This window comes from Sparus aurata, chromosome 21 (genome assembly GCF_900880675.1).
Source record: "Sparus aurata chromosome 21, fSpaAur1.1, whole genome shotgun sequence".
Lineage (NCBI taxonomy): Eukaryota > Metazoa > Chordata > Actinopteri > Spariformes > Sparidae > Sparus > Sparus aurata.
In genome coordinates this window covers 3,654,226-3,682,130 of record NC_044207.1, presented here as the reverse complement: position 1 = coordinate 3,682,130, position 27,905 = coordinate 3,654,226, and the positions used below count along the sequence as shown (strand labels likewise).

General features: G+C 40.2%; 3 protein-coding genes across 3 annotated transcripts in view; 2 read left to right on the top strand and 1 right to left on the bottom strand.

Moving 5' to 3' along the window:
• LOC115572299 (nucleoprotein TPR-like) overlaps positions 1-2,254 on the bottom strand; it is a 50,373-nt gene extending 48,119 nt beyond the window's left edge. Inside the window, exon 1 of the mRNA XM_030402225.1 lies at positions 1,986-2,254. Coding sequence (XP_030258085.1) covers positions 1,986-2,136 — 151 coding nt within the window. The 5' untranslated portion in view covers positions 2,137-2,254. The remainder of the gene's footprint in view (positions 1-1,985) is intronic.
• A 278-nt stretch (positions 2,255-2,532) lies between these two features.
• odr4 (odr-4 GPCR localization factor homolog) lies at positions 2,533-16,354 on the top strand. Its single transcript, XM_030402227.1, has 14 exons — positions 2,533-2,688; positions 3,068-3,167; positions 3,527-3,643; positions 4,083-4,175; positions 5,104-5,210; positions 5,292-5,328; positions 5,526-5,666; positions 5,751-5,846; positions 6,372-6,419; positions 6,641-6,760; positions 6,846-6,960; positions 9,300-9,503; positions 10,337-10,390; positions 16,248-16,354. The coding sequence occupies exons 2-14, from the start codon at positions 3,069-3,071 to the stop codon at positions 16,316-16,318; spliced, it is 1,302 nt and encodes a 433-aa protein (XP_030258087.1). The 5' UTR covers positions 2,533-2,688; position 3,068; the 3' UTR covers positions 16,319-16,354.
• Positions 16,355-19,573: 3,219 nt separating this feature from the next.
• dpydb (dihydropyrimidine dehydrogenase b) overlaps positions 19,574-27,905 on the top strand; it is a 22,361-nt gene continuing 14,029 nt past the window's right edge. Inside the window, exons 1-5 of the mRNA XM_030403573.1 lie at positions 19,574-19,934; positions 22,780-22,890; positions 23,075-23,157; positions 23,942-24,029; positions 25,616-25,777. Of these exons, the coding sequence (XP_030259433.1) occupies positions 19,905-19,934; positions 22,780-22,890; positions 23,075-23,157; positions 23,942-24,029; positions 25,616-25,777 (474 nt within the window). The 5' untranslated portion in view covers positions 19,574-19,904. The remainder of the gene's footprint in view (positions 19,935-22,779; positions 22,891-23,074; positions 23,158-23,941; positions 24,030-25,615; positions 25,778-27,905) is intronic.

The window sequence follows — 27,905 nt, the reverse complement described above, 5'->3', positions numbered from 1 at the left end:
CAGTTCTGCCAGGTCACGTGGGGGTGGGGTACGATCATCCAGTCTCTGCTTCAGCTGGTCCCAGACGTGCTCTATGGGGTTCAGGTCAGGGGACATTGCTGGCCATATCATATGAGGCACTCCGACTTCCTGAAGTCGAGCTGTGACAATTCTGGCACGATGTGGTGGAGCATTATCATCCATGAACAGAAAGTTGGGGGTGTGCTGGCGGAATTGGGGGATGATGATGGGTTCTATGATGTCTCTGAGGTAAGAACGTGCAGTGACTGAGCCATCTACAATAACCAAATCTGTTTTGCGCTGACTGGTGATGCCTGCCCAGACTGTTGCACCTCCTCCACCAAAGGGAACCCTGGGGACCATGTTGACCTCGGCGTATCGCTCACCTCGCCTTCTCCAGCAACGCTGACAACCATCATTTCTGTGCAAGGTGACCCGACACTCATCAGTGAACAGGACGGTAGACCACTGCTGCATTGTCCAGGTCACATGGTCTTGTGCCCACTGCAAACGTTCACGGCGGTGTCTTGGTGTCAGTGGAGTCACCTGCAACGGTCATCTGGCATTCAAGCCAAAGCGGTGGAGTCGGTTTCGAATAGTTTGTCTGGAAACCCTAGTACCCCTCACATCTCGTAACTGGGCCTGCAGCTGTGTGGCAGTTACATAACGATGTCTGAGTGCATAGGTCCTTAGGTACTGGTCATCGTTGCGGTCTGTCACTCGTGGGGCTCCACTCCTGGGTCTGTCACGAACTCTGCCAGTAGTTCTGTGTCTTGATGCAAGTCTGCTGATGACACTTTGAGACACACCAAGTTCACGAGCAACATCTGACTGCCTGCCACCGACCTGAAGGCGCGCTATGGCCAGGTGGTACTGCTCGTCCGTTAAGTGACGTTGTGTGTTCATGGCTGCTTGAATGATGAACTGGACTGAAATGACTTACTGACAATACCAGCTTTTTATACCCACAGAATGTTGAAATTGATGACACATTGAAAAGGGTTGTCTTTGAGTTTTTTTGTATTGGCCCCAATATGTAAGGCACACTTGTATACAGTGAGACCATTACGTGGAAAACACAAAATGAGGTGTGTCTATCACCCCAATACAATTGCCTCCCTATCCCAAAACTCTCTGAAGTGAAACAAACACCTTGTATGAAATCCACTGAGTCTATCAAAATATCCCTAACTTATTGTGAGTAGTGTGTATATATATATATATATATATATATCCCTAACTTATTGTGAGTAGTGTGTATATATATATATATATATATATATATATATATCCCTAACTTATTGTGAGTAGTGTGTATATATATATATATATATATATATATATATATATATATATATATATATATATATATATATATATATATACACACACACACACATATATATATACACACATACACACACACACACACACAGGTAGCTGCAGACTTACAATAATAATCATCTTCATATTGTATGTCGACACTTCTCAATGGAACACTGGTGTAGTCTATAGAGCGGAATTAATTCATGGGAAACCATGTTACTAAGAATTCAGAACTGATCCAGAAGTCATAATTGTGTATTCAGCCGAGATGCTTTTCAGCAACATACTGAAAAAACGGCATGTCAAACTGAATTTTAATGTATAACAGTGTAATGTTTCCTCAGTTAACAGCAAATATATACACGACAGATTTGTGACAGATATTCTGAATTCGGCATTGATTTCCCATACCGTAATTTCTTAAAAGTAATATCAAGCTAAAGAACAGTTGGCATTGCTAATTCCCTTCCGCCAAAGTTAGCCTTAACATGACAGGGTAGCTAACCTGTTAGCAGGCTGTTGGATCACACACGACATTAATTTTTTGGGCGATTTTTCCAGAGAAGAGTTTCTTTATATGCTGGAGTGTGATATGAGGTTATTTTCATAGTTTATGAAACACTCTACTGTCTAATTTCTACATGGTTGTAATGACTTACCGCTGTCTGCTTTGAACCGCTCATGCTGCGTCTTGAGCGCCTCGTTAGCATTTTGCAGCTCCGTTACAAACTTCTCGAGCTTGTTCTGGACGCCTTTCGGGAGTTTGTTCAGCTCCGTCCGCTCCAGGACCTGCAGCAGGACGGCCGCCATTTCCGCCAACCCCCCTAAAAAAATAACAGTGAATGGACACCAAACTCTGGCAAAATAGTTCTGTACTATTTGCCGTGCGTAAAGCCTCTAATAACTTGTTAAGACACTGTCAAGCTACACTTATACAAAGGCAGGATATCGTCCCAAACTTTCAAAATAAAGCAATCATTGACACCCCAGTTAGACCTGGCAGTGTAGTGGAAAGCATTAGAATGGATTTGCTTTGACTAAACTAAATTAAATTGCTGCTTTTGTTATAAAGACATAACTCATTGAAAACATTAACATGTCCAAAATTAACCGGTGCCTTTACTGGTTACTAAAAGTTTAACTTGAAGAGAAATCGACAATATTCCATTCGCTGCTTGTCTTCTGTTGTGAAACTTGACCATTACACCTCGCGTAACCCCTCTACGACAGAGACGTGCGACGGAAATACGTCACTGAACTAAGCGCTGCTGTAAATTTAGTTTTTGATGCTCTGCTGACGAACCACTGGCAGCTGTCAAAACTTCCTGCTTCGTATTTTACACACTGTCTGGATTCAATTAGGTATTTCCCTTAACGATTTGTGGATAGATTCTTCGAGTTGAAGTGGTTGGAACCATTTTGAATTAATTTAGAAAGCCAGAGCTAAAGCTAGCTGAAGTTATAGTGACAGACAGCCCCGAACCTTACAAATTTAACGTTGATCTTAACTTTACGTAGATTAGCTAGCCACTTGTTGCTTCCAACTCAGCCAGCAACTCCAGTTTTGTAGAGTAACGCTAAACGTGAAGCCCTTGTTTACTTGTTGAGTCGGGTTTTCCTTTTTCATAGCCCCCTTTGCTAATACTTTTACATTGCAGACAGGGATAACGAAAACCTGTGACTATGTTGTCTATATGTGTGGTACCAGCTTTTCCCCTCTTTTCACACTCTCCTTCGGCAGCATGGGTCGTGGCTATATAGTAGAAGATGCTGTGGAGGGATATCTGTCTAAACTGTGTGAACAACAACCAGGTCCAGTCACAGGCCTGCTGATTGGACAGGTAAAGTTTTCCTGGACATCTGTCTGTAGATTAGCTTTTTCTCAGTGATCCTGTCGTGTGTTTGCTTTCCGCCTGAGAATATACCAACAAACTAGATGTAATAATTAAAACAGCCAGCTATCACTCACTGCAGTAACACTTTTTCATTCATAATGACCGAGGAAAGAGCAACTCAACCTGTGAAGACAACACCTTCCAAAATTTAGAAACATTTCTTCAGGATGTAATATATCTGTTGTTTTTGTTCAATGCATTGGAGTATTGCATCTCTTTATGTCGTATGATATGATGTAAAAGAGTACGTACTAAATGCGGAGTGAAAAGAAGAAGTGACTGCTAATGATGACTAAACATTTCAGAGTTCGACCCAGAGGGATTTTGTCATCATGGCAACTCGGACCCCACAAAGGGAGGAGTCTATGGCAGCAGCTGGGAGCTCTGTCGACAAGGAGTGGGTGACAGAGCATGCTCGACAGGTGGGCAAAGAGGGACGAGGCTCTATCCCAATACACACCCAGTGGTATTCAAGTATGTCTAAAAAGCTTATATGGATCATAACCCAGTGTTTGGAGGGTTGGAAGAATGCAGCAGTGAAATAAAGTCAATTAATGATCATAAGCAAACAAATAAAAAACAATGAAACACGTTTTCACAGGGTTGACATTGTTACATTACAAATACATTTAAAGTCTCGCATAATGATGTAATTATACAATCAAATACATGGAGCTGTATATGTTTAGTAATTTACAACAATGTCCATTAGTGTCAAATGGCAAAACTGAAAAGATGGAGTAGCAACGTGACAACTCTGGTTGTCAGAAAAGGTAAAAAGGTTTTGCCAGTGTCTGCAGGCTTTTAAAATTCTGTGGTATGTTACAGTTTACATTTACTACTGGTTTGATCTTTTTCCAGGTGTCTAGGATGCTCCCTGGAGGCTTGTCTGTATTGGGAGTCTTCATCATCACTGATACTGATGCCAAGGACACACTAACCACACTCCGACAGGTGAGATTCATATAAACACACTGTATACGTACATGATGTACACTCTCTTTAGCATGCATTAAGCAATTGTGGTCCTTGACTACATGTCATTTACTTCAAACACTGTTGTTGTGTAGGGTCAGCTGATTGCTGTCAACAAATACTGAAAATGACTTCTATCTTGTTTTATGGATGCATTGTTGACAAACAATAGCAATAAAGTGCTAAACCAACACACATTGCGTTTTTTCTTCCATAATAAAAGTCAACACTTTAATATGAAGCTGCAGCAGTAGGAAATGCTCAGATCAGTAACTTATCACAGTGCTTTTCTTGTAAAATGTCTAATGTAATCAGTAACACAGGGGCTGTCATAAGTTTTTGGAAGAGTGGTTGAATTTCCTTAAACTCCTTTAACATGACATGACATACACATTTAAGAAAGAAACAAATTAGAATATAAACAAAATTGATATGAAAGCTGAGCTGAGCTTGAGCTTGAGCTGTTTTTTAAGGGGTTCCTGGTGTCCACAACTCTTGAGTCCAAAGGAAAAGAGTCCCAAAGTGATGGTGCAATAACCTCCAAAGCACCGTGTTCTGTAGTTTCAAACCTGGAGCAATAAACAGCAAATAAATACTCACCAGAGGATTTAGAGACCGGCTTGATAGAGACTGCAGTAGATCCCTAATAGTGGCAGGTCCCTGACCATGCAGAGCTCTATCAGGGATCATAGGAAACCTAGAAGTGGATTCTGAATTTGATCAGGAGCCAATGAAGCGAAGACTTGTCTCACGTGAGACTTTTTAGAGGACCTGGTCAAAATCATTTCCATCTCTTGACTTATGCAATATTTCTAAGCTTAATAACAAAAAAGTATTAACTTATTATATGCATGTCCCTGTGTTCTATTATTCAGTTTTTTGTTTTGTTTGTACTGTCTGTGTGTAGCTGGTGTTTGCAGTGGAGAACCTGATCTCATTGGAACATCTGTGGGTCCCTGCAGATGACGACGTCACAGACTGCGTCACTCTGCACGTCAACCCCAAAACCAGAAAGTATCCTTTTGCACAGTCTTTTCACAAGATCAGGTACCTACCAGATACTGTGTTTGATATTCTTTAACCCCTACATATTAGAACAATCTGCAGAACCTTTGATGTCAAGGACCCCAAGGTTGGTTTACATCTGTCAAGTCAGCTTCAATCTGCAGTCATTATCCTTCAGTCATCATGTATTTCCTTAAGTACTTAAGCCCCTTCATTTATCTTGTTTTAACTGACTGAAGAGCTTTCACACTTGACATAATATGTAGATTTAAACATGTAGCATGGTGTTGTTATCAATAATATTAATGTCACTGGCTGTTGCAGAGTATGGCCAAGCCTGCAGACTGGAAGTACCAATCGGGTGTGTGTTCCTCCTGGAGTATGATGTCATGTTGTTTAAATGTGGACATGTTGGTACCACTACCAACCAGAGCCGGTCCAGAGAACATGGATACATCTCTTAATGTTGGTGAACCCACTCACACGACACACATAATAGCATTTTGAGGAAATTCAGCAGAACTGTTTTTAAGTCATACTTTGTTTCAGGAGGGACTGAAAGTGTGGGCACACCACATTCAGAGCGGAGCTTGTCTGATCGACGGAAAAAAGCTGCCTGAGGACACAGAGCTCACAGGCGGACAGGTTGTATGAATCTAAACCACACATAAATAAGTCTATTAAGCAAATCTATTAAACTCGTATTTACCGAATGAAGATTGCTAACATTGCCATATCTTCAGACCTTTGCTCAAGTGTACGTTGTCAGCAATAAAAAATATTTTTTACTTTTTTAGGTCATTTGCAGACTGCCAGTTGGGCTTTATCATTGCTGTCTTATTGTATTATAAACTATTTTAATATTAATTATAATAATCTCACATTAAACATTTTCATGTTGCTATTATTTACACTTTTATTGTCTTATTAATGTTAATAAAGATCTGATGCTTAAGAGACTTATTTATTAACTGACACTTATTACAAAACGTAGTATGAAGCATTACCAATGGGCCCTTACCCACCCTGAGTTTATAGAGGTTAAAAAAACTACATCCAGTAAATGTACTTAACCCTAAAAGTCACCACAATAATGCATCTAACTGACTCTCTAGATTGTGTACGACAGGAGTATAAAGTTAACACATTGTGTCCAATCTTTGTCTGTAGAAGAGGAATGTAAGGCAGACGTACACAGCTCAGCTGCTCGTCACACCGGTGAGACATAAACACCCTCACGAACAACTACATTGTCGCTACCTACACATTTTCACACAACCATACTGTATAAGCACTATATTGCATTGTCAATCACTCCATTGTGAATGCTGCTTTAGGTTCTGGTAACTTAAGAGATCATGGCTTGAGTGAAGCTACTAAATCAAGTTGACTGTTTACATGCTTTTCATAAAAGAGAGCCATGTTTTCCTGTGTGTTAGGATGACCTGAGATCACCAGATGTGGTCCAGCAGTGTGGAGGCAGCGTGTCAGTCAGAGGAGTAATCCACAGCAGAGCTTACATACACAGCAATAAACCAAAGGCCAGACTGGCCGAAAAGGTAATGCTTTAATTTAGTAGATAATGTCAAATGAAAGCAGATTGAAGAGTCCATAATTTAATCATGAAATCCTCACCATGGACAGCTGCTGAAGAGGGATGTGGTTTCCACGGTGGCCACAAGGGTTCAGATGCTGCTGGAGGAGCTGCAGGTATCAGAGGAGGAGAGCAATGGCAGTAGAAAACACAAACAACAGACAGGTACACATACACACACCAACACATACACTCACTCATACATACAGGCTTGTGAGTGGACAAGCTCTGCGCTGGGTCAGGTAGGACGTTTACTTCTTGTTTTATCTTCATGATAAAATCTTTCAAATTATTACCCGTTACATGCTAACGTGATGTAGCATAACAGTATAGGCATGTGGAAAACAAAGAATAAGAAAGTCATTCAGAATTTCAGCTAAACAGCAACTCATGTTTATCTTAAGTTAGCCAACATTAGCTAACCATTAGCTACATAACCATGAGCCAAATAACATTAGCTCCTACACAAACACACATACACTCATGCACACACACACACACACACACACACACACACACAAAAGCAAGCTAACCAGAGGTCGCTCCACCAGTCATATGCCTTGAGCTTAACGTCAAGGTGGTGGGTGGGTTTGGGGTTGACCAATCCCGGCGAAGAGGTAAAGTAGGATTTGTAAGTGTGTGGAAAGATCTGCATTGGAAGCTCAACAAAGAATTAACTTACCAAAGTCAGTTTAACAAGACTCAAATTCCAGCATTACAATTCTGGGTGACCATTACACAAAGATAAATATGCATTAGACGGGAAATGTGAAAAAAAAATTAAGTGAATATTGCCAACAAGAACAATCCCGAATGAACATGAAAAAAAGGAAAAGTTTATCCACGTGCTTCCAACAGAAGCATACACATCAGTAAATAACATCCTCTCACAAATGACAAGCTGATTTAATAATTTATGAAAAAGCCCTTTAAATACTCAGGGGTTTTGCTGCTTCAGTGCTGCACCTGACTTGGTCAAGTATGAATTGTAGTTTATGGTAGCTAGTGTACGTTGGCTCATGGTTATGTAGCTAATGGTTAGCCATATACATATACAAACATGTGTTGCTGTTTAACTGAAATTCTGAATGACTTTCTTATTCTTTATTTTCCACATGCCCATACTGTTACGCTACATTACGTAAGCATGCAACGTGTAACAATTTGAAAGATTTTATTATAAAGATAAAACAAGAAGTAAACACCCTACCTGGTCCAGCACAGTGCTAGTCTACTCATGAGCCCCTTTCAGACATGCACTGTAACTAACTCTGCATTTATCCTAGAAATTATCTGGAGGAGCTGTATGTGTGAATACAAATGTCTGCATTCATTTCCCTGTACTTTACCTTGCCAGCTCCCTAATCCTAAATCTGTGTGAGCCACATATGTGACTACATCAACAATACCAAATGCTACATATAACTGCTAGTGTAGTGCAAAAATACTTGTAAAGTGACTGCATGATTATTATTATTATGTACATGAGGTGCAATAGTGCATCAGACAAATACAAAACAGCAACGCAGGACAGCATACAACAGGCCAACAGAGGTGATCAGATCAGTCTGTGAGCGTTGAGGAGTCGTGTGGCCTGGGGGAAGAAGCTGTTTTGTAGTCTGGTAGTGACAGACCGTATGCTACAGTACCTTCTGCCAGATGGAAGGGGGGAGAACAGTCTATGTGAGGGGTGGATGGGGTCTTCCATAATGCTGGTTGCCTTACGGATGCAGCGTGTGGTGTAAATGTCTGAGATGGAGGGGAGAGTGACTCCAATGACCTTTTCAGCCATCCTCACCACTCGCTGTCACCACTTACAGTCCAGTCTGGTGCAGTTTCCAAACCAGGCAGTGATGCAGCTACCCAGGAGGCTCTCTATAGTCCCTCTGTAGACAGTGGGGAGAAGGGGGGGTGGGAGGTGTGCTCTCCTCAGCCTTGTCAGGAAGTGGAGACGCTACTGGGCTTTGATGACATGTTCAGACCAAAAATGAAGAAACCCAAGTAACATGAATGAAAATAACTGCAAACCACATCACCATGAACCCAAAACAAGATTTCTCTGTGACCTGACTGTGATAAATGGATCAGAAGGATGCTGAAGGAACAACATCATAATGCTGTCTTGTAAAAAGCCTGAATTCAAGCTTCCTCAGGTCTGTCAGCAAGGCAACAAGCAAGCAACTTTTAAAATGCTTGTTCCATCAAAGGAGTTCACTGTTGCTGTTGCTGTGCTGAGACGTATTTCTAAAACTTACCAGGCAGTCTGACTTTCTCGCTCACAAATCTAGCTATGCCATTGTTTTGCATTGAGTCTGGATTTGCAAAAATCAACAGGTCATTTCCATTTCCAAATTCTCCTCTAAAACGATAGGTGTATAGTGGTATATGATTTTTTTTTTTTTGCATTTTTCTGCATTTTGCAGGTTAGGTTTAGGCTAGTTCAATTATTATAATAATATGATAATGCTTTTCTCACTACTTCTGACTCTATGTCTGTCTTTTAGAGCAATTCTGCCTCCCTCGGCGTATCTTCTGTCCAGTAAAAGTGAGTGGGCCGGTGTGTGTGTGTGACTACCAGTTCAGTGACGAGGGCCAGTCTGAGGTGACTGAGAGGCTTAAGGAGATGCTGGACATTGACGCAGCCGAGGAAGACTTAGATACCAGGCAGGAAACACCTTCAGAAATCATAAAGGAAGATGTCGCAGCAGGTAGGGAAGAGTGTTTATGCACTGTATCTATCATGTTGTTCATGGTCGTAGTTTATAAAATACACAAACATAATTTTGCACAGTGACAGTCAAACATTTAACTGAGGTGACAAGAGACAAAACACATTTTTAGGAGGAGGCACAGCCAGAAATTTTTGAATGTAAACTTTCCTGCTCTCCAGTGTCACACTCTCAAACACATTTACATTTACTCAGACTGAGGAGGAAACACTGCTTCAACCACATATTCCTTCAGCCCCAAATCAGTAAAGCACACAAATGTTCTGTTAGAGAAACATTAGTTTCTGGTCATAGATATACTTGACATGTCCCTGACATGGTTTTTTACTTTTGTGTGTGTGTATGACAAAGTTAGGGTTAGACAGGGATAATATTGCTGTAGCATTGAAAAGATAGATCATTAATGTCGTTTTGTGTACTTGTATCAATGAAGTGTAACTTTAACTGAAACTGAAATAAAATCTAAATAAGACATTTTCACAGTTGAGGAGTATATTATTTATCAAATACAGGCTGACAGTGACGACAAGCTGTGTACACTCTGTCTCTATACTGTTGGTCCTAGTATATTGACCACAAACACTCAGTCACCCCTCCTTTTCATCAACATAGCACTTCTAAACAGATCTCCGAGGACCTTTAATTACTGGGATTACTGGCCATCTGCATGTACATGTTGTATCTAGGTCATTACAGGCGAAAGGACTTCTCTGATTTCCAATTGTAACTTGATTTTTTTCCACCAGTAACCAGGTTTAAGTAGCTGAGGTATAATATTGTAGTTTATAATATTGTGTGTTGTGTGATTCCAGAGCCCACTGTAGAAACTCATGAAGCCCTTGAGCCCAAGAGGAACAACTACGTTGGTAAAATACATCACAATGTAACACCTACAGTTAGAGCATCTCTCATAATGTCAACGTACACCCAAGCAAAGCAAAAATTTGATAACATAGGAACTTCTGCCACCTCTTCAGGACATAGCTAACAGTACTTGACATTACTATCATATGCTACTATATCTAAAGTGGAGTCGGAGAAATATGTTTTAGGAAGTTCAATTTAATAAAGCCCTCTCAAGAGCTATTATAATTGTTTTTCAGAAGTGTACAGCAAACATTTTGTGCAGGGAAATACTTTATATAGAAAGTGAAAGGTGGCAGAATTGAATGTTTGTTAGACTGAGTTTGGTGTGTTTCAGTCAGGACCAGTCAGTAATTTATTTTGTTTTTCCCTTTTTCACAGTGCCTTTTTAGTTGGGGGCCTTAAGCACATTTTCGCGCAAATTCATCTAAAAGCGCCAAATTTGGCACAGATGTAGCTCAGGTCATACTGAAATGATTTAGCTAGGGCGCCAAAGCCAGTGACCCTCAGGGCCAAGATGGCGGCCAAATCCAATATGGCCGCTGCCCGAAAAGGGTTCCGACTATAACTTTTGAACCACATGAGCTACAAATACAAACTTGATATCTTTTTCAGCTGAATTGATCATGGGAAACACATTGGAATGTTAATATTTATGAACCGATGCACCTGGACCTTACACCCCATTGTTCGCGCCAATTCATCTACAAGCACCAAATTTGGCACAGATGTAGCTGAGGGCATACTGAAATCATTTAGCTTGGGCGCCCAAGCCAATGGTCCCTGGGACCAAGATGGCGGCCAAATCCAATATGGCCGCCGCCTAAAAGGGATTCGGCCATAGCTTTTGAGTCAGATGAGATACAAGTACAAACTTGATGTCTTTTTTACCTTTTTTGACCACAGGAAACCCATTAGAATACTTACATTTATGATTGGGTATATCAGGACCCCCCAAATTCCCTAAATTCAATATGGCCACTGTCCGAAAAAGGGTTTTGGCTACAAATATTTAACCAAATGCGCTACAAATGATGTGTGGTGTCTATTTTATGTTTATTGACCACAGGAAGTCCATTGGCATATTTATATTTATGCTTGTGTAAATCTGGCACCTGTATTCTTTTCAAAACTGTGGTTGAAAATCCAATTTTCTACTTTGAAGGTTATTCTCAATTTTAACAGATCCTCCAAAACACCAACTGACGCCCTTTGCAAGGACTTTGCAGACCACTTAAGTAGTAAAATCAATGACATCAGATCAAGTCTTTTACCTCACCAGATTTTAAATGTCGACACACCTGGATCATTGATTTTATCAAAGGAAACACTGGAGAGTTTTGCCCTGGTTGATATGAGGACACTTGGTCACTCAACACTTGGTCACTTGGTAACTTCTCCCAAGTAAAGCCCACAACCTGCCTATTAGACCCAATCCCTCACTGTTTTTTTTAAAACACTTTGTGGATTCTTTGAGGATCAGCTGTTATACATGGTGAATTGCTCTCTTCAGACGGGTGTCTTTCACGCCTCCTTTAAAACGGTGGTGGTGAAGCCCCTCCTGAAGAAGAGCAACCTAGATCCCAACATCTTTAATAATTATTGGCATGTATCCAACTTACCATTTTTAAGTAACATTTTTGGAAACTTGTTTTTAATCAAATAAATGACTTTTTAATCGTGAAGTATCAGTCTGGTTTTAGGACGAACCACAGTACAGAGACAACCCTTTTAAAGATTTTAAACGACATCAGGTGCAACTTAGATAACCATAAACTCACAGTCTTGGTACTACTGGATCTAACTGCCGCCTTTGATACAATAGACATCACAGTTTATTAAATAGACTGAAGAACCTGGTCGGCCTCTCTGGTACTGTTCTTAACTGGTTCGTCTCTTACCTCACAGATCGACACTTCTTTGTAAGTATGGATACATGTTCCTCAGAAACCCACTAAATAAAGTGTGGGGTTCCCCAAGGGTCAATCTTAGGTCCAGCTCTTTTTAATCTTACATGCTTCCACCTTGGGACATCTACAGGAGGCACGGCATCAGCTTTCATAGTTATGCTGACGATACGCAACTGTACATCGCCGTGTCTCCTGATGACACAGGGCCTATTGATGTCCTTTTTAACTGCATTTAAGATATCAATACATGGATGGCAGCAAATTTCCTACAGCTCAACCAGGACAAAACAGAGGTTTTAGTCATTGGTCCTGAAGGCCAGAAAGAGAAAACTTTTACCAAAGTTACAGGATTTTAAACCATCCCAATCTTTAAAAAATCTAGGTGTGATTTTTGACTCTGAGTATAGTTTTATTCCACACATCAAAAATATAACAAAGATTTTTACGATCTTAAGAATATAGCCAGAGTCCGCCCGTTTCTCTCTCAGGCCAGCACGGAGGTGCTGATGCATGCTTTTATCTCTTGTCGCTTAAGGTAGGAACACACCGGCCCAACCGTTGGACGTCTGAAGCGTTTGGAGAGGCTCGGACGAGGTCGGGAACACATATGTTTGGTGTGTGCAGCTGCGTCGGAAGCTTTCGGAGCCGCGTGGACGTTGTCGGATCCGACTGAGCATGCGAAGTCTGAGGAGGAGGGCCGTCGGACGTCTGAGCCATTGGATCCTCTGATTGGTTGTGTGCCAGCTGAATGGCCGTTCTGATTGGCGGTGTGCTGGCGAATCAGCGCGGTGTGTGGGAGGGACGGAATACTGTGTGCGCTTTGTTTTTCTATGCACTCCGTTCCGTCATTCCCCGTTTTGATGTTTTGCAGTACTGGCACCAGACTAGTTGTTACGTCCGTTCAGGACGAATTAATTTGTGTAAGTTTGGTAATGCCTCGCTGCATGTTTAGTATGCAGCTGTTTTTTATCGGAAATAGTTAAGTTTCGTTTTGATCGAAAGTAAAGAGAGTTGCGTGCATAAGGTTCTCGTTTACAACTCACAACACAAGCGCCACCCGCTTATTGCATCTCGCGCAAGCGCAGAACGTACACGCTACTGTGGCGTAGGCAGCACGTCGAAGCGGTGTGTTCAATGTAACTTTTCTGCCGAACGGGTCAGACAAGAGGCAACGGAGTGGTCGGAGAGTGGTCGGATAAGGCAGTTGGACGTCTGGGCGGTGTGTGGGGGCCTTTAGACTACTGTAATGCCCTGCTCTCTGGCCTTCCCAAGTAGAGGATCTCAAATTTACAATTATCACAAAACTCAGCTGCACGAGTGCTGATGAGGACCAGAGGGCGGGAGCACATTACACCAGTTTTAAAGTCGCTGCATTGGCTCCCCGTGCGTTTCAGGATTGATTTTAAGGTTCTTTCATTAGTTTTTAAGTGTCTTAACGGTCTTGGGCCTTCTAACTTATCTGACCTGCTTTTACTCTATCAGTTCCCGCTGACCCTGAGGTCCTCCGGCACTGGCCTTTTAACCATACTACAGGTTAGTTAAAAAAAGCACAGGGAGGCGGCTTTCAGTTATTAGGGCCCCAAATTGTGGAACAGCCTGCCGGAGAACATCAGGGTCGCGGAGACTGTTGAGGTTTTTAAAAAAAGGCTTAAGACCCACCTTTTTAACCAGGCTTTTAATTGAATTTGAAATTGAATTTAATTAAATTCCTTTTAATTCCTTTTGTGCTGTGCTAATCAGAGCACTTGTATCCTTTATCCTTTTTTACTGTTTTAATCTCTCACGTTTTTAGCCTCTATGCTTTTATGTTTTAGTCTCTCGTGTTTTTAGCCTTTATGGTTTTATGCTTTAGTCCCTCGTGTTTTTAGCCTCTATGCTTTTATGTTTTAGTCCCTCATGTTTTTAGCCTCTATGCTTATTGCTTTATTATACTGTTTTATTCTGTCAGTTTTTAATCTCCAGTGTTTCCTCATGGGGGCCTGCCAGACTGGGAGTTGTCTCTGGTCCCCGCTGGGGGTGCTGTCCCATGGACGGTTTCGGCTCGGGTGGCTGGATTGATTGATAAAGATTGATTGATTGATTATAAAATTAAAATGCTTTCAGTGTACCACAGGTGAATACATTTTAATGTGTAATTATATAAGAAAGAATAAGACACAATTATTATTGCAAGGTAATATTTATATTATGTCAAATTGTTGAAAGAATAATAGTCAATTTGTCCAAAACTCTTAGAGGTTTGCTTAGCATAACAAAAAAACAGCAATAACATAAAAAAAAAACTGTTGAATTCTCATGGTCTCTCTCATGAATTCTCATTCTCATGATCTCTCTCACATGAATTATCATTATCACTCACAATCACCGGATCACTCATCGTCTCCACCATCATTGTTTGTACAAGCACCCTCACATGCACATATAGAAGTTCAACGAACTCGGGCTTTACAGCACTTGCAGTGCCCTCTACATGCTTTCTTGCAGCCACAGTGGAGAAGAATGGTGCAGGCTTTACTGGCGTCTCTGAGATTAGTCCAGTAAGGATCCCAAGTCTTGCTCGTAGAGTCCCGATACCATCCCCATGTAACGAACTCTGGGATATCTTGCTGGACAGCGGTTACCTGATTCCAGTAGAAGCTGGCCTGCAGCAGTGCTCTTTTAATGTGCAGAATCAGTGCAGCTTGGGTGGGAGGCAGGTTCTCAAAAGACTTGGTACCATTCTAGCAAAGGTTATGTCTAGCTTCATCAACGCGGCTGGAACCACAGCTCTTGCTGAGAATTCAACCGTGAGAATTAACTGTTGTTTTATGTTAGTGCTGTTTTTGTTATGCTAAGCAAGCCTTTAAGAGTTTTAGACAAACTGACTATATTATTCTTCTAACAATTTGACATAATATAAATACTGCCTTGCAATAAAATTTGTGTCTTATTCTTTATTATATGATTACACTTTGAAATGTATTCACCTGTGGTACACTGAAAGCATTTCACTTTTATGAGGAAATGAATCTACATTGAGAAAAACCTTCAAAGTTGTGGTAAAAAAAGGATTTTTAAACACAGTCTTGAAAAGAATACGGTTCCAGACTTACACAAGCATAAATATAAATATGCCAATGGACTTCCTGTGGGCAATAAACATAAAATAGACACTACATCCTCATTTGTAGCGCATTTGGTTAAAAATTTGTGGCCAAAACCCTTTTTCGGACAATTGCCATATTGAATTTAGAGAATTTGGGGGGTCCTGATATACCTAATCATAAATGTAAGTATTCCAGTGGGTTTTTTCAAAAAAGGTAAAATAGACATCAAGTTTGTATTTGTATCTCATCTGGCTCAAAAGCTATGGCCGAATCCCTTTCAAGCAGTGGCCATGTTGGATTTGGCCGCCATCTTGGTCTCAGGGACCATTGGCTCGGGCGCCCTGGCTAAATGATTTCAGTATGCCCTCAGCGGCATCCGTGCCAAATTTGGTGCTTGTAGGTGAATTAGCGCAAACAATGGGGTGTAAGGCCCATACTACAGTCAAAACTGCTTTTTTGGACAGGCGCCATATTGGAATTGGAGGATTAAGGGGTCCAGATGCACCGGGCCATAAATATTAACATTCCTATGGGTTTCCTATGATCAATTAAGCTGAAAAAGACATCAAGTTTGTATTCAGCGGCCATATTGGATTTGACCGCCATCTTGGCCCCGAGGGTCGCTGGCTCCGGCGCCCTAGCTAAATTATTTCAGAATGACCTGAGCTACATCTGTGCCAAATTTGGCACTTTTAGATGAATTAGCGCGAAATGACCTATTTATGTGCTTAAGGCCCCCAACTATATTTAGAGTCTTTCAGTCTTTTGACTAAGTACCTACTTACCATAGCAACTAAGAGGTAGGATGTGCATGTGTGCATGCTTGTATTAGAACTGTCATGATTCCTCTCTGTGTTGTTTAGGTGTTGCCATGGCTACTGCTGCCGCCCTGCTTGCCACTGCTGCCTCGATGCTCTATCTCAATGATGTTTAATACACACACCAAATAAAGTGATAATTGTTGCAAACATTTGGGATCAACAGTGTTCTGGATTTTTTTCTTATTAAAAACATTGTTTATTAAAACTTTGCTTACACTATATAATGTAAGCAATGTTTTGGATTATTATGAAATTATGAAAGGGTTCCCACATAGTTAAAACCCTGCAGAGATTATTACAAACTCTTCAGGTTAGAGAAACCATTAAATCAGAGTGGACCAACTGAGTTGTATATAGAGAAGAGATAAGGGGCCAAGCACTTATCCTTGCTGTAACCCAGTGGAAAGAAGATGTGGTTTGGAGTCTTCTCCTTGCATGGCCACTTTAAACGATGGCCCTGTGTTGGAGCACTGGTATACTCGTACACTCATGAGCTACACTAGGGGTACAACTAGGTACCCAGTTGGGATAGTGTCCATCTAGAAGCTGCCCAAATCGGCGAAATAAGCAAGAAATAGAAAACAATCCATAATTAAAGCTACAAGCAACGATCAACGGGCCCTCGCATTCCACAAGCGTCGGGGCATGCTGCCATCGGGGTGTGTCGCGTAGACGTATTCAGGGCAACACCCTCTACATGTTTGAGCAATTTGGAGTAGATGGCAAATTGTATGTGGAAGTTATAATGAGTTGATGGTTTTATGGCGAAGCATCCAAATGGACTGCACCACCACGGCCACCAGGTGTGACGTAGGTGAAAGCTTTTGATAAGTTTTGTTCACAGATGCTACTTGCAAAGGTTGGTGCATATGGGTAAAATGGCCTGGGAGGAGTTGGAAAAGGTATGTTTTTCATTTTTGGTGATTTTGCGAATAGACATTTACCTCGAAAAGTTGGTTGGCCTACATCACACAATTCAGCAGAATTTAGGGAACACATAGATATAAGGTTAAAAAATGTGGGCCGTATTATGTGGTGAGTGAGTTATTTGGCACCACTTGCTGGTCATTTTTGGTGTGTGAGTTACAGGGGCCAGTCTATACCAAGTTTATGAATTTCATTGACATAATAGTTATGGTGTAGGCACAGTGCCAAATATTTAATTAGACTTTCACCTAGCACCTAGTGGCGGATTGGTAAAAGTTTTGTCAGCTGTCCTCAGGAGGGCATTGTCAATGATTCTATAAAGTTTCATCTTAAACCAATAAACCAATGTTGAGATATAAAATACTTCAATTTAAAGAGTCCCACCTAGTGGTCACCAATTTTGCACAGAGCCTCAGGGCTCATGGAGAAGTAATCACCTGAGTTTCATGACATTCGGACAGAGCAACATGGAGATATGCAACACTTTGTGTTTTGAGCCAAATGTACAGGAAGTTGTTATTTAATAACTTGAGTGTTGTTTGGAATATCAAAATTCTTTGAATAATTTTTTGTCAGGAGAGTCCATAGATAGTAGTAGTTGTGTGCAAAATTTGGTGCAAATCTGTGAAATGGCCTGGGAGGAGTTCAAAACGGTAGGTTTGCGAGATTTCGTGAATTCGTGGAAAACATCGTAGGCAGAGATGGGCGTGGCCTATATCATGAGATTCAGCACAGTTCATTGAACGCGTGGATATAAGGTTTTTGAAGGTGCAACAAAGTTTATGAGTTATAAGTCATAACGCACTTTCCTTGATTATAGCGCCAGCTAGTGGTGGAAATTGAGGACGACAATAGATAATGAAAATTTGGCAGGTGCGACGTATATTCCAAGTTTGATGAGTTTTGGGGTATGTTCAAGCAGTGAAAAATGTGATCATTTGTGATGAAAAATCATCACTAATCTTCAAAAACAATAGGGACCTCTCAGGTCGAGACCTGCTTGGGCCCTAATTAAACTGAAGGCATGGTACTGCCCCCAACAGTGGGCACATTACTCTGTACACACTTGCATACCCACGCCCACTCTGCATCCAGACTTTACAGGAATATTTTATTGATTGATTGGTGGATTGATCATAGCTGAAATAACCACATGCTCATGCAGTAAAAAAAGCTAAGATTTTGACCAAGACATCATTTCACCTGTCGATCACTGGTGGTCAGTGCAGCTGATTAGGTCTACTGATAGAAAATGTAAGGGTGTTAGATTTTAGCAAAAAGGACCACCAAGGCAGGTAAAAAAAACAAAAAAAAAACAAAACTTGAGCATTGATAAAATAAAGCTGAAATCCAAGGAACAAGGCAACAAAAGCAGGCTAATGTGATAATCCCAGATAAAGAAAATAAGGGGAAATTTTGGACAAACTGGAAAGCCACAGGGAACAAAAGCAGGAACACTGAAGACACAGGAGGGGGGAACTGGCATGGCTGACCAGATGACACCCAAAGAAACACACCAACTACACACACAGGTAATATTGAACTAATGAAGCCAAACAAACAGGCAGGAATAATGCAAAATGTTCTTATTAGTTCATAACTGGTCTTGTACTTTTGTAATGATTTGCTTAAATTTGACTCATAAAAGATGCTGAGCGTGAAAAACGCTGGGCTTGGCGTTTGCAATTTAAGCATCCATGATCTATAAATCTCAAGTCTGCTGAAATTGATTGGTTGCCGCACTATTTCCCCATGTATGCTGCAGCGTCAGGAAAAACCATGGAACAAAAGAGGAAGTCAGCTTTTTGGAAGCTGAGATCATGAGATCTGAAACTGGCCAATATTATTCAGTGTACCAGTAGCTGGACAAACAAAACCACACAGGCACACTTAGTGCGTCACTGCTGCACGTTGTTCAAAAACATATGTAACGTTCACCGCAGCCCCCCCACCAACAGGAAAATCACTTATGTATAGACTTTTCTTGAGGCAGTTAATCCATTTTAAAAGTGAGACCCATGGGGTGTAAAGCAAAACACGACTCATGAGGAGAGGACCATGACAAAAATAAGGGATAACGGGCCTGTATTTCTAGATTTAGCTAAATACAAAAGAATATGGGAATGACTGCACAGGAGGACGAGATTGAGAGGGGAGAGCAGGTTGAGAAGCCAGAGAGACATCAGAGGGACAGAGGATGACAAACTGAAGGTTATCTGGAAATCTGGATTGCAGAGAACAACCTAACAGACTTGCGGTGCTTGTAATCAGCACCACATTTCATAACGGCTGGCAAGATGTCAGTCCTCATTTAACTTCTAAGAGAGAAAAGCCTGGAAAGAGAAAGAGAGACATGGAGGAGAGTAAGGAAGGAGTTACACAACACAGAACACGCATTCGAAAGTAAAAAATGTGCGCAGAACTCCACGCCCTTCATAAGAGGTGGAGTTTGGACTTAACAGTTTACTATGGACATTGATTTATCCGGAACTCCGGAGCAATGTACCCAGAAACCTGTCTGCTGAACTTTAACCCTCACGGAGCGATATCAGCTCGGTCGATTTACCTTATCACTCGGAGATAAAAACAATTTTAATTTTCAACTTGTTAGTGAGAGCAGTGGGCCTGATAAGGACGGTCAGCCCTCAGACAGTTCCACTTGGGAGCAGAAGAGTCCCGGACAGTGCTTCGGACCTCTAATCCTCAAACCGTCGCCAGAAGATCTTCAGAAAGTGTTTGAGAGCTTTTAGTCCCCACACAGGAAGAATCAAAATGTTGAGTAAAGATCCTCCAGACATTGAGGTAAATTATCATAACTGTTTCTTGTTTTACACTTTCCCTCAGCAGGATTGTATTTCGACTGCTCAGGTGACAAATAACTTTGAGTGGAATGTTTTTAGTGTTAAGTGACAGTGCACGTTGTGGTACATATTATCAAATTCTTAGAAGAGGGGGAAAAAATGAAACATTTTCCATGTTTTTATTATTTTGATGGTTTCTCTGTTGATCACCTACGGAAGCGCATTGCATTCACTGGATAAAAAAAAAATAGACACCTTATCTCGTAATTACGAGAAAAGATCTCGCAGTTATGAGAAAAGATCTCGCAATTACGAGATCCGGATCTCGTAATTGATCTTTTCTCGTAATTACGAGATAAGGTGTCTATTTTTTTTTTTATCCAGTGAATGCAATGCGCTTCGGCATTTCACAAATCCTCTGCTTCATCATGGTGGGAACAGAACTCCTCTGATGGGGCTTTGTTACAACAGGGATAAAGACGAAGTTTGAATCTGTGGTCCGTGCACCTGTGTGCAAAATACCATCGGAGAACAAAGTAACTATAAATGAACTCATTAGCAAATTCAACAAACGTTTACACACTTTTTAGTACAAATAAATGTATTTCGTTTGGGGCTCAGTCTATATCACTTGAGGCTGAACACTAATCTGAGGACTGGTTTATATGGTGTATACTGGTGTATATATCTTAACCAGTGTTGGACTGATGTCACATTGTTTAACAGGAAACATCTTTCTTCAGTCTTGAGAAAAGTTCAACTATTTACAAAGAGGTCAGCTCAGCTGTAACTGGAACAGAAGTGAGGCTGACTACTTTTTTTTCCTTTCGTTTAATTACCAATTTGTCATAGGAAAAAAGAACTTAAAAGAGCGCTCTGTAGTTTTGTCAAAGAAATGTTAATGAGCAGAGAAAGATCTTCATTGGTTGATTTTCTTTCTGCCTAAACAAACTAAATAATCAAACTCTCTTTGTTTCCATGACTGAGTAAACTGAATAATCAATCTGACCTTAAAGGAAAACAATTCATATTGTTTTACTTTGTTTATATGAGGCGGACCCTGCCATTTTTCAAGCTTCAAACAATGTTCTGGGACCTTATTTTCCTCTGAGAGCAGTTGTATATTCACAGAGTCATATTTTTTACCTCATTGATATTGTAAATAGTAAAATTCTGAGTTTGAATTTAAGAAAAAAACTAAGTCATTTTGTACATGAAGTTCAGCTCACTCCACATGAGGAGTACTCAGCGTACATTTGTATTAATTTCTTGAGAACATCCCTACTTTATGGAAATGCAATAATAAATCACTGGAGCACCTCTTTAAATGGGTCTGTGGCTGAATACAGGAGAGGTCATTGTTGAAATGTGGTGAAATAAATTGATCAAATTGTACACAGCACAGTAGTGTGCCCAAACCTAAGTATATCAAAGGGAAAACAGAGGTAGAAGCTGTGACACTAAAACCATTAAATAAAACAGACAAATACAGTGGTCCGTCAAATATCAGTAACTGCATGTGCACAAGAATAACATTCATAACTAGCTTTAAAATGATGTCCTGCCCTATACAACAGAATCTACAACAGGGGCCACCAACACAGTGCCCATGGGCACCAGGTAGCCCCCAAGGACCACATGAGTTCCCCTCAGGCCTTTTCTTAAAATGAAAATTGAATATTGATATTATCTGTTTTCCACCTTGTTAAGTCATTGTTGATAATTGTTGTGAGAAATCATTAACATGATCAGTGTCTTCACATAGATGAGTATCATTAATCAATAATAATCATATATAACTAAAGGCAAACTGAGCAAATTTGTTATTTCAGAAGAGTGTATCAAACTGGTAGCCCTTTGTATGACCCAGTACCCATGAAGTAGCTCTCAGTTTCAAAAAGGTTGGTGACCCCCTGATCTACATATACTTATTATACTCTGTTGCAAGCCATACTTTCTATTACACTACCACTTTAACACATTGCTTAAGTAAGCAGTATGTTGCCGATTAAAAAGGATAAAAAGCCATTCTATGTATTCCTAATACGGTGTTAGGCAACCAGGCATGTGTTTTGTTGTATAAGATATGGATAAGTGATGTAAGGTCTGAGCGGATGTGCACGTGCAGAGACTGCACATGAGTTTCTGTATGCATAAAGCAAATGATAATAATGACAGAAACTCCAGGAGTCCAGTAGAACACGAACCAATCACATGTCACTAACAGAAGTTTTGTTTGGTTTCTGAAAGTAACTTTATAATGTGAAACTAATTTCCAGACCGACATACCATACAGGAAAAATTGAGATAGCAGTCATTTAGTGGGCTTCGATGAAATCAGAGTCACTGGTTATATTTGGGATGGTAAATAATGTATTTCCTTATGTCCACTCTTATGTATCTTAGCCACAGGTCATATACCCTTGGTACATTGACCTGGCAGCCCATCATTATCTTATCAGCTTAACCCACCATCCAAACATGCAAACTTTCCAGGATGTTCCAAAGTTTCAGTGTTTTTGTCAGCACGTGCGCTATAAAGACAGATAACAGTGGTCGCTCAGGGGTGACAGAGGGTGACATTGAGTGTACAGAAGTCGTCAGCTGCCGTAGGTACAGATATTTCTTTTTATAATGCCATCAGCTCTAAATCATGAGTAAATTATTTGATTATCTCAACATAACAGATGAATTTATCTCATTATGGAGAGAAACCTAGCTTTCTAAATAATGAACTCATGATCTGGAGATAACGCATAAAAAAAGAGACAGCACCTCCGGCTGATCTCTGCCTCCATTACAGTTTTTACTGATGTGTTGATGAATTTTTGCCTTATTTCTTACAGAACATCCTGGCCCTCAATCCCAGGGTGAAGACTCATGCTCAGATCATGTCCACAGCCAACAAGAAGAAGGAAAAGAAACACTGGAAAAGAAACCCTGACAGGACCTGTGATGTAAGCTATACGACACACACACTCACACACACACACACACACACACACACACAGACACAACTTGGCTTTACAGCGTGGTTCAGTCAATAACATTTGTTCAATATGTTTTCCTCATTCTTCACTTCTTTCCTCTCTCCTCCTGTTTGTCCCTGTCACTTTTTGTTGTTTTGTTTGTTTGTTTCAGTCTTGTGTGAAGTTAGAGAACAACTTTGACGATATCAAACACACAACGCTGAGTGAACGTGGAGCTCTACGAGAAGCAATGAGGTGACAATGAATGACCTGTTTTTCTTTTTAGAGGTACTATTTTCTAATGACTTGTAACACACACCCAGTCTCATAAACTCAGTCAGTCACTAATTTCTGGTTTGGTCATTAACAGACCAATTCAACAACTGTCAAGTTGCACCACCTTTAGGAAATCAGTTTAGAACTGCAGATGACGACACTTTGTTGTTGCCTCTTCCGGGTAAAGAAAGTCATAACTGCCACAGTTTTAACACTTGTGCCACCTGCACAGTGTGGCTGGAGATGAAACATCCTTCATTCATTTATGATCCTCACATAATGGGGACTACCATAAGCTTACATTAAACATGTCTAAAACTTTGAAAATGGCCAAAACAGAGATTCCCATCACCCTATCTGTACTTTGTTTAGTGCTGATTAACAAATGTTAAATTAAGATGGTGAATATAGTAAACATCACACATGCTTAACATGTGAGTGTTAGCACTGTCTTTGTGAGCAATATTACCATTCTAACATTTGCATTTAGCTCAACCCAATGCTGAGACACAATGACAATCAGTCAAATTGCAGCCTTGTAGAGTAGTTTGTGACTCATTAATTTACCATTTATATTATCAATGCATCATTCTATTTTCAAGCTTACTGTATATTTGCACTTTGGTGATTTCTAGTGATCTTTGTGCATTGTTGGATGTTGTTGACTGTTGTTTGCTCTGATGCGTGTTGCTTTCTTGGACCAGTCTGAAACAAGGATTTTTCATAACTTAAACTCATGAATAAAAGTAAAATCTGCGTCTAGGTGTCTAAAATGTGCAGATGCTCCCTGTCAGAAGAGCTGCCCCACTAACCTGGACGTCAAAACATTTATTACAAGCATCTCTAATAAGGTACTGTTAAACATGCATCACATATGTATTCATATGGAGGACCAAACCTGACATAAGTATAAATAAATAAATAAATGCATAAATAAATGCATAAATAAATGCATAAATAAATACATAAATAAATGCTGAAATAAATAAATAAATGTATAAATAAATAAATGCATAAATAAATGAATAAATAAATAAATGCTGAAATAAATGTATAAATACATAAATAAAAGTATAAATAAAAGAATAAATGCTTTTTATTTATTTCTACATTTCTGTTCACCAACATTTATTTGCGAACGCTCGTCAACGTCAGTCGGGGGGGGTCACGGACGGACGGACAGACGGTCATCAACTCCGTCAGCCGGGGGACGGACGGACGCTCGTCACGCGCGGAGTATAGCGGCGCTGACCTAGCGGTGTAGCGGTGTAGCGGCGTAGCGCCACTGTTCCACCATCTGGGGAGAACCCTGCTTAGGCGGGAGGCAAAAATTCTTGGGCGCCGCGCCTAAGCCGTATAATGGCAGGGAAAACCCTGCATATGGTAGGAGGTCCTAACCTCAGTCAAGAGCATGATTGGTTACAGGAGTGTGCTCGATGAGGGTCTACTACTTCTGCCTTACTAGCGGCGCTGATTCCTGTACACTGTACAGGAATGTTGCTGGCTACCAGTAAGCTCGCTCAGCTAACTGTTAGCTGCAGTTGTTGACATTTGTTCATGTAGCTCTGGTTTAGTTATGAATTAAGTGGTTTGCAAGTCGCAGCCCCGGCTTCTCCGTGTGGATAGAAGTGTTCAAGCCACGTCAAAACGAATACACATATACATGACTTGGAGCGATGAGCAGAATGTTTTTCCTGGTTAGCGGACATGGCTCTCCAGACAGGATTCTCAAACCACACCACCAGCACATCTGGGACCCTCGCAAGTTAAAATGAACGCCAGTTAACCTGTCACACTGGACGAGGCCATTAAGCTAACTGGAGCTGTTTTACAACGTTACAGAGAGCAAAGGCTTGAGATCAGGAATCGTTTGCTTTTGTCTGGCTCTCCGATTTGACCAATCATGCTCTTGACTGAGGTTAGGACCTCCTACCTCCTCATTTACATATGGACACAGAAATACAGAAATAAATAAATGTAGGTGAACAGAAATACATAAATAAATAAATGTAGGTGAACAGAAATGTAGAAATAAATAAAAAGCATTTATTTTTTTATTTATACTTTTATTTATTTATTTATTTATACATTTATTTCAGCATTTATTTATTTATTCATTTATTTATGCATTTATCTATTTATGCATTTATTTATCTATACATGTATTTATTTCAGCATTTATTTATGTATTTATTTATTTATTTATTTATGTATTTATGCATTTATTTATTTATTTATACTTATGTCAGGTTTGGTCCTCCATATATTCATACATGCACACACATTTTTGCATTCTAGTTCTATAATGTGGAAGATGTCTCAGAAGATGTTAATGTAAAAACAACAAATTAATTAAAATATTCAGAAAAAACATAGGTAAAAGTACGGATTTTCTTATTCATGTTTGTGTGTCTCTTTGCGTGTATGTGTATACCAGAATTACTATGGAGCAGCGCGGGCCATCTTGTCCGACAACCCCCTGGGTTTGACCTGTGGAATGGTTTGTCCCACATCAGAGCTGTGTGTGGGTGGCTGCAACCTATATGCTTCAGAGGAGGGGCCCATTAATATCGGAGGGTTACAGCAGTTTGCGACAGAGGTATGGTACATTTATAGCTGTCAAGTTTTCTTTATAAAACATAATTGACAGTTTCTGCACTAAGAACTAGAACTGTTTGTAGCTACTTATATTTAGATGATTCAGTTGCAGTGACATACAACCAGCTGTAATCATGTCACAATCATTTAGTCTATGTATGTGTATATTATACAGAATACATAACAGAAGTAGATGTCCATAAACCTGTAATTATTATCCCATCTAATATGACAACGAAATGTAAAAAGTATTTTTTGGCTAGCTTTATCACACGATCTGATTTCGTTGTTTTAAAATGTATGCGAATTAGCGCATTTTTAACGAGATAAGGCCTCATTTGCATATTTAAACATTAAAATACAAAAAACTTGCAGTACATTTTTTTCTGAGCTTAACATGAGTAATCAACTGAGAAAGTTTCATGGTGATATCTATTATTTAATTTTTTTAACCTATTCACCTACAGTGTCTCGCCTTAAGCCACTCACATTCCTAGTAACCTTCACTGCACTTAATGATGTTGACCTCTTAGAGTGCTATCAGTGGCATAAATGAGTTCCTCATGCCCAGAAGCTTGGAATTACATATTTGGTTTACATTTCTATCACATTTAGATCCTAAGATACAAACATTTACGATTTTGTGCATGAAAATGACATATTACAGCCTCTAGCTGACCTTAGGGGTCATACTGAGAATGCCTCCACATCTTAAATTAAAGCTTAGGCCATCAAGAACAAACCCTGAAAGTTTCATGCTTCTTTCACAAAAAGCAAGATTGTCCATATTTTAAGAGCTTAACAGCCCCACTATCAAGCGAGATCGCGGGCGAGGCGCTTCCAGCTGCTGGAGGTGGGGACTGAGAGGTGTCCGGTGAGGGACAGCCGCTGCAATCAGCCCTGCATACGTCATTGTCACTCACGAGACAGTCTCACAAAAAAATCACGGTTGAGTAACGCAGTAACGCAGCCTGCTTGCGGGAAAGTAACAATAATCTAATTACTGTTTTTGCAATTGTAATCCCTTACTTTACTCGTTACTTGAAAAAAGTAATCGGATTACAGTTACGCGTTACTTCTAACGCATTACTGCCCATCAGTGCTGATGTCACATGACAACATATAAATCAAGGAAACAGTGTTGTTAAAACTAAATCACAGGTCGGGTCATGCTTTCAACTTAGCTTTCGGTTTGATATTTAAATAATTCTTTTGGTTTACGTTTAGGTAAATGTTTAAGCAAGACAGACATTTAGAAATACCACATTCTTTGTGTCACAAATAAAATAAATCACCTCCTTTGTCAGTTCGGCACACTCAGGGGTTTTGCTGATACAGCCTAGTCCAATAAGGCCACTAGATTATGGAGGCTAATGCTAGCAGACCTAAGATAGATATTTCTGTGTAGACTGCGTTTGTTGAGTTACTGAGTTGCTGTGGAAATGGGCAAAGGCGTTCGATTTTTTGGTTTAATCTATCACCTTTTTGCTTCTTGTACTGTATAATTTAAAAGTAAACATTACGTTATTGCCAGCTCTGGCACTGTACAGCTAAAGATATATAGGCTGACTTCAAACATGCACTATGCTACTTTTTACAGGCCTATAAACAAAGAGACAGAACATTTGATACATGGAATAGCAGTCTGCAAAAGCTAACACGAGTTTAAGATGCACTTAAAGTCCATATGTTTACGTCTGTATTTGTAAGGATTATGAACATTATTAGACATCTAGAAGTCCTACAGTTCAAGAATATATAACCAAAACTGTTTTGTCACGTTTAAACCAGCAAGAGAATGCTACATTTTAAAAGTATCCACCGATAAAACATTCCACTTCCACCCTTAAAAGCTACTACTCCCCAACACATAAACGCCAATGACTTCACTAATGACAACGATCACCCTGTAGCTAACTGGGAGATATGTGTGAACGGCTAGTTCACTACATTCAAGTTTTCTACACTTTATCAATCTACAAAATACACACATTAAAATCTGTGTTAATGACACACACATACAAACCATCAGCCATCACTAATGCTCTGTGTTCTGACAAGCCTACCTGGTCTTTCTGTTGGTGTGTGCTTTTTGATAAAGTTACTAGGTTAGCTAGCTACTAAATGGC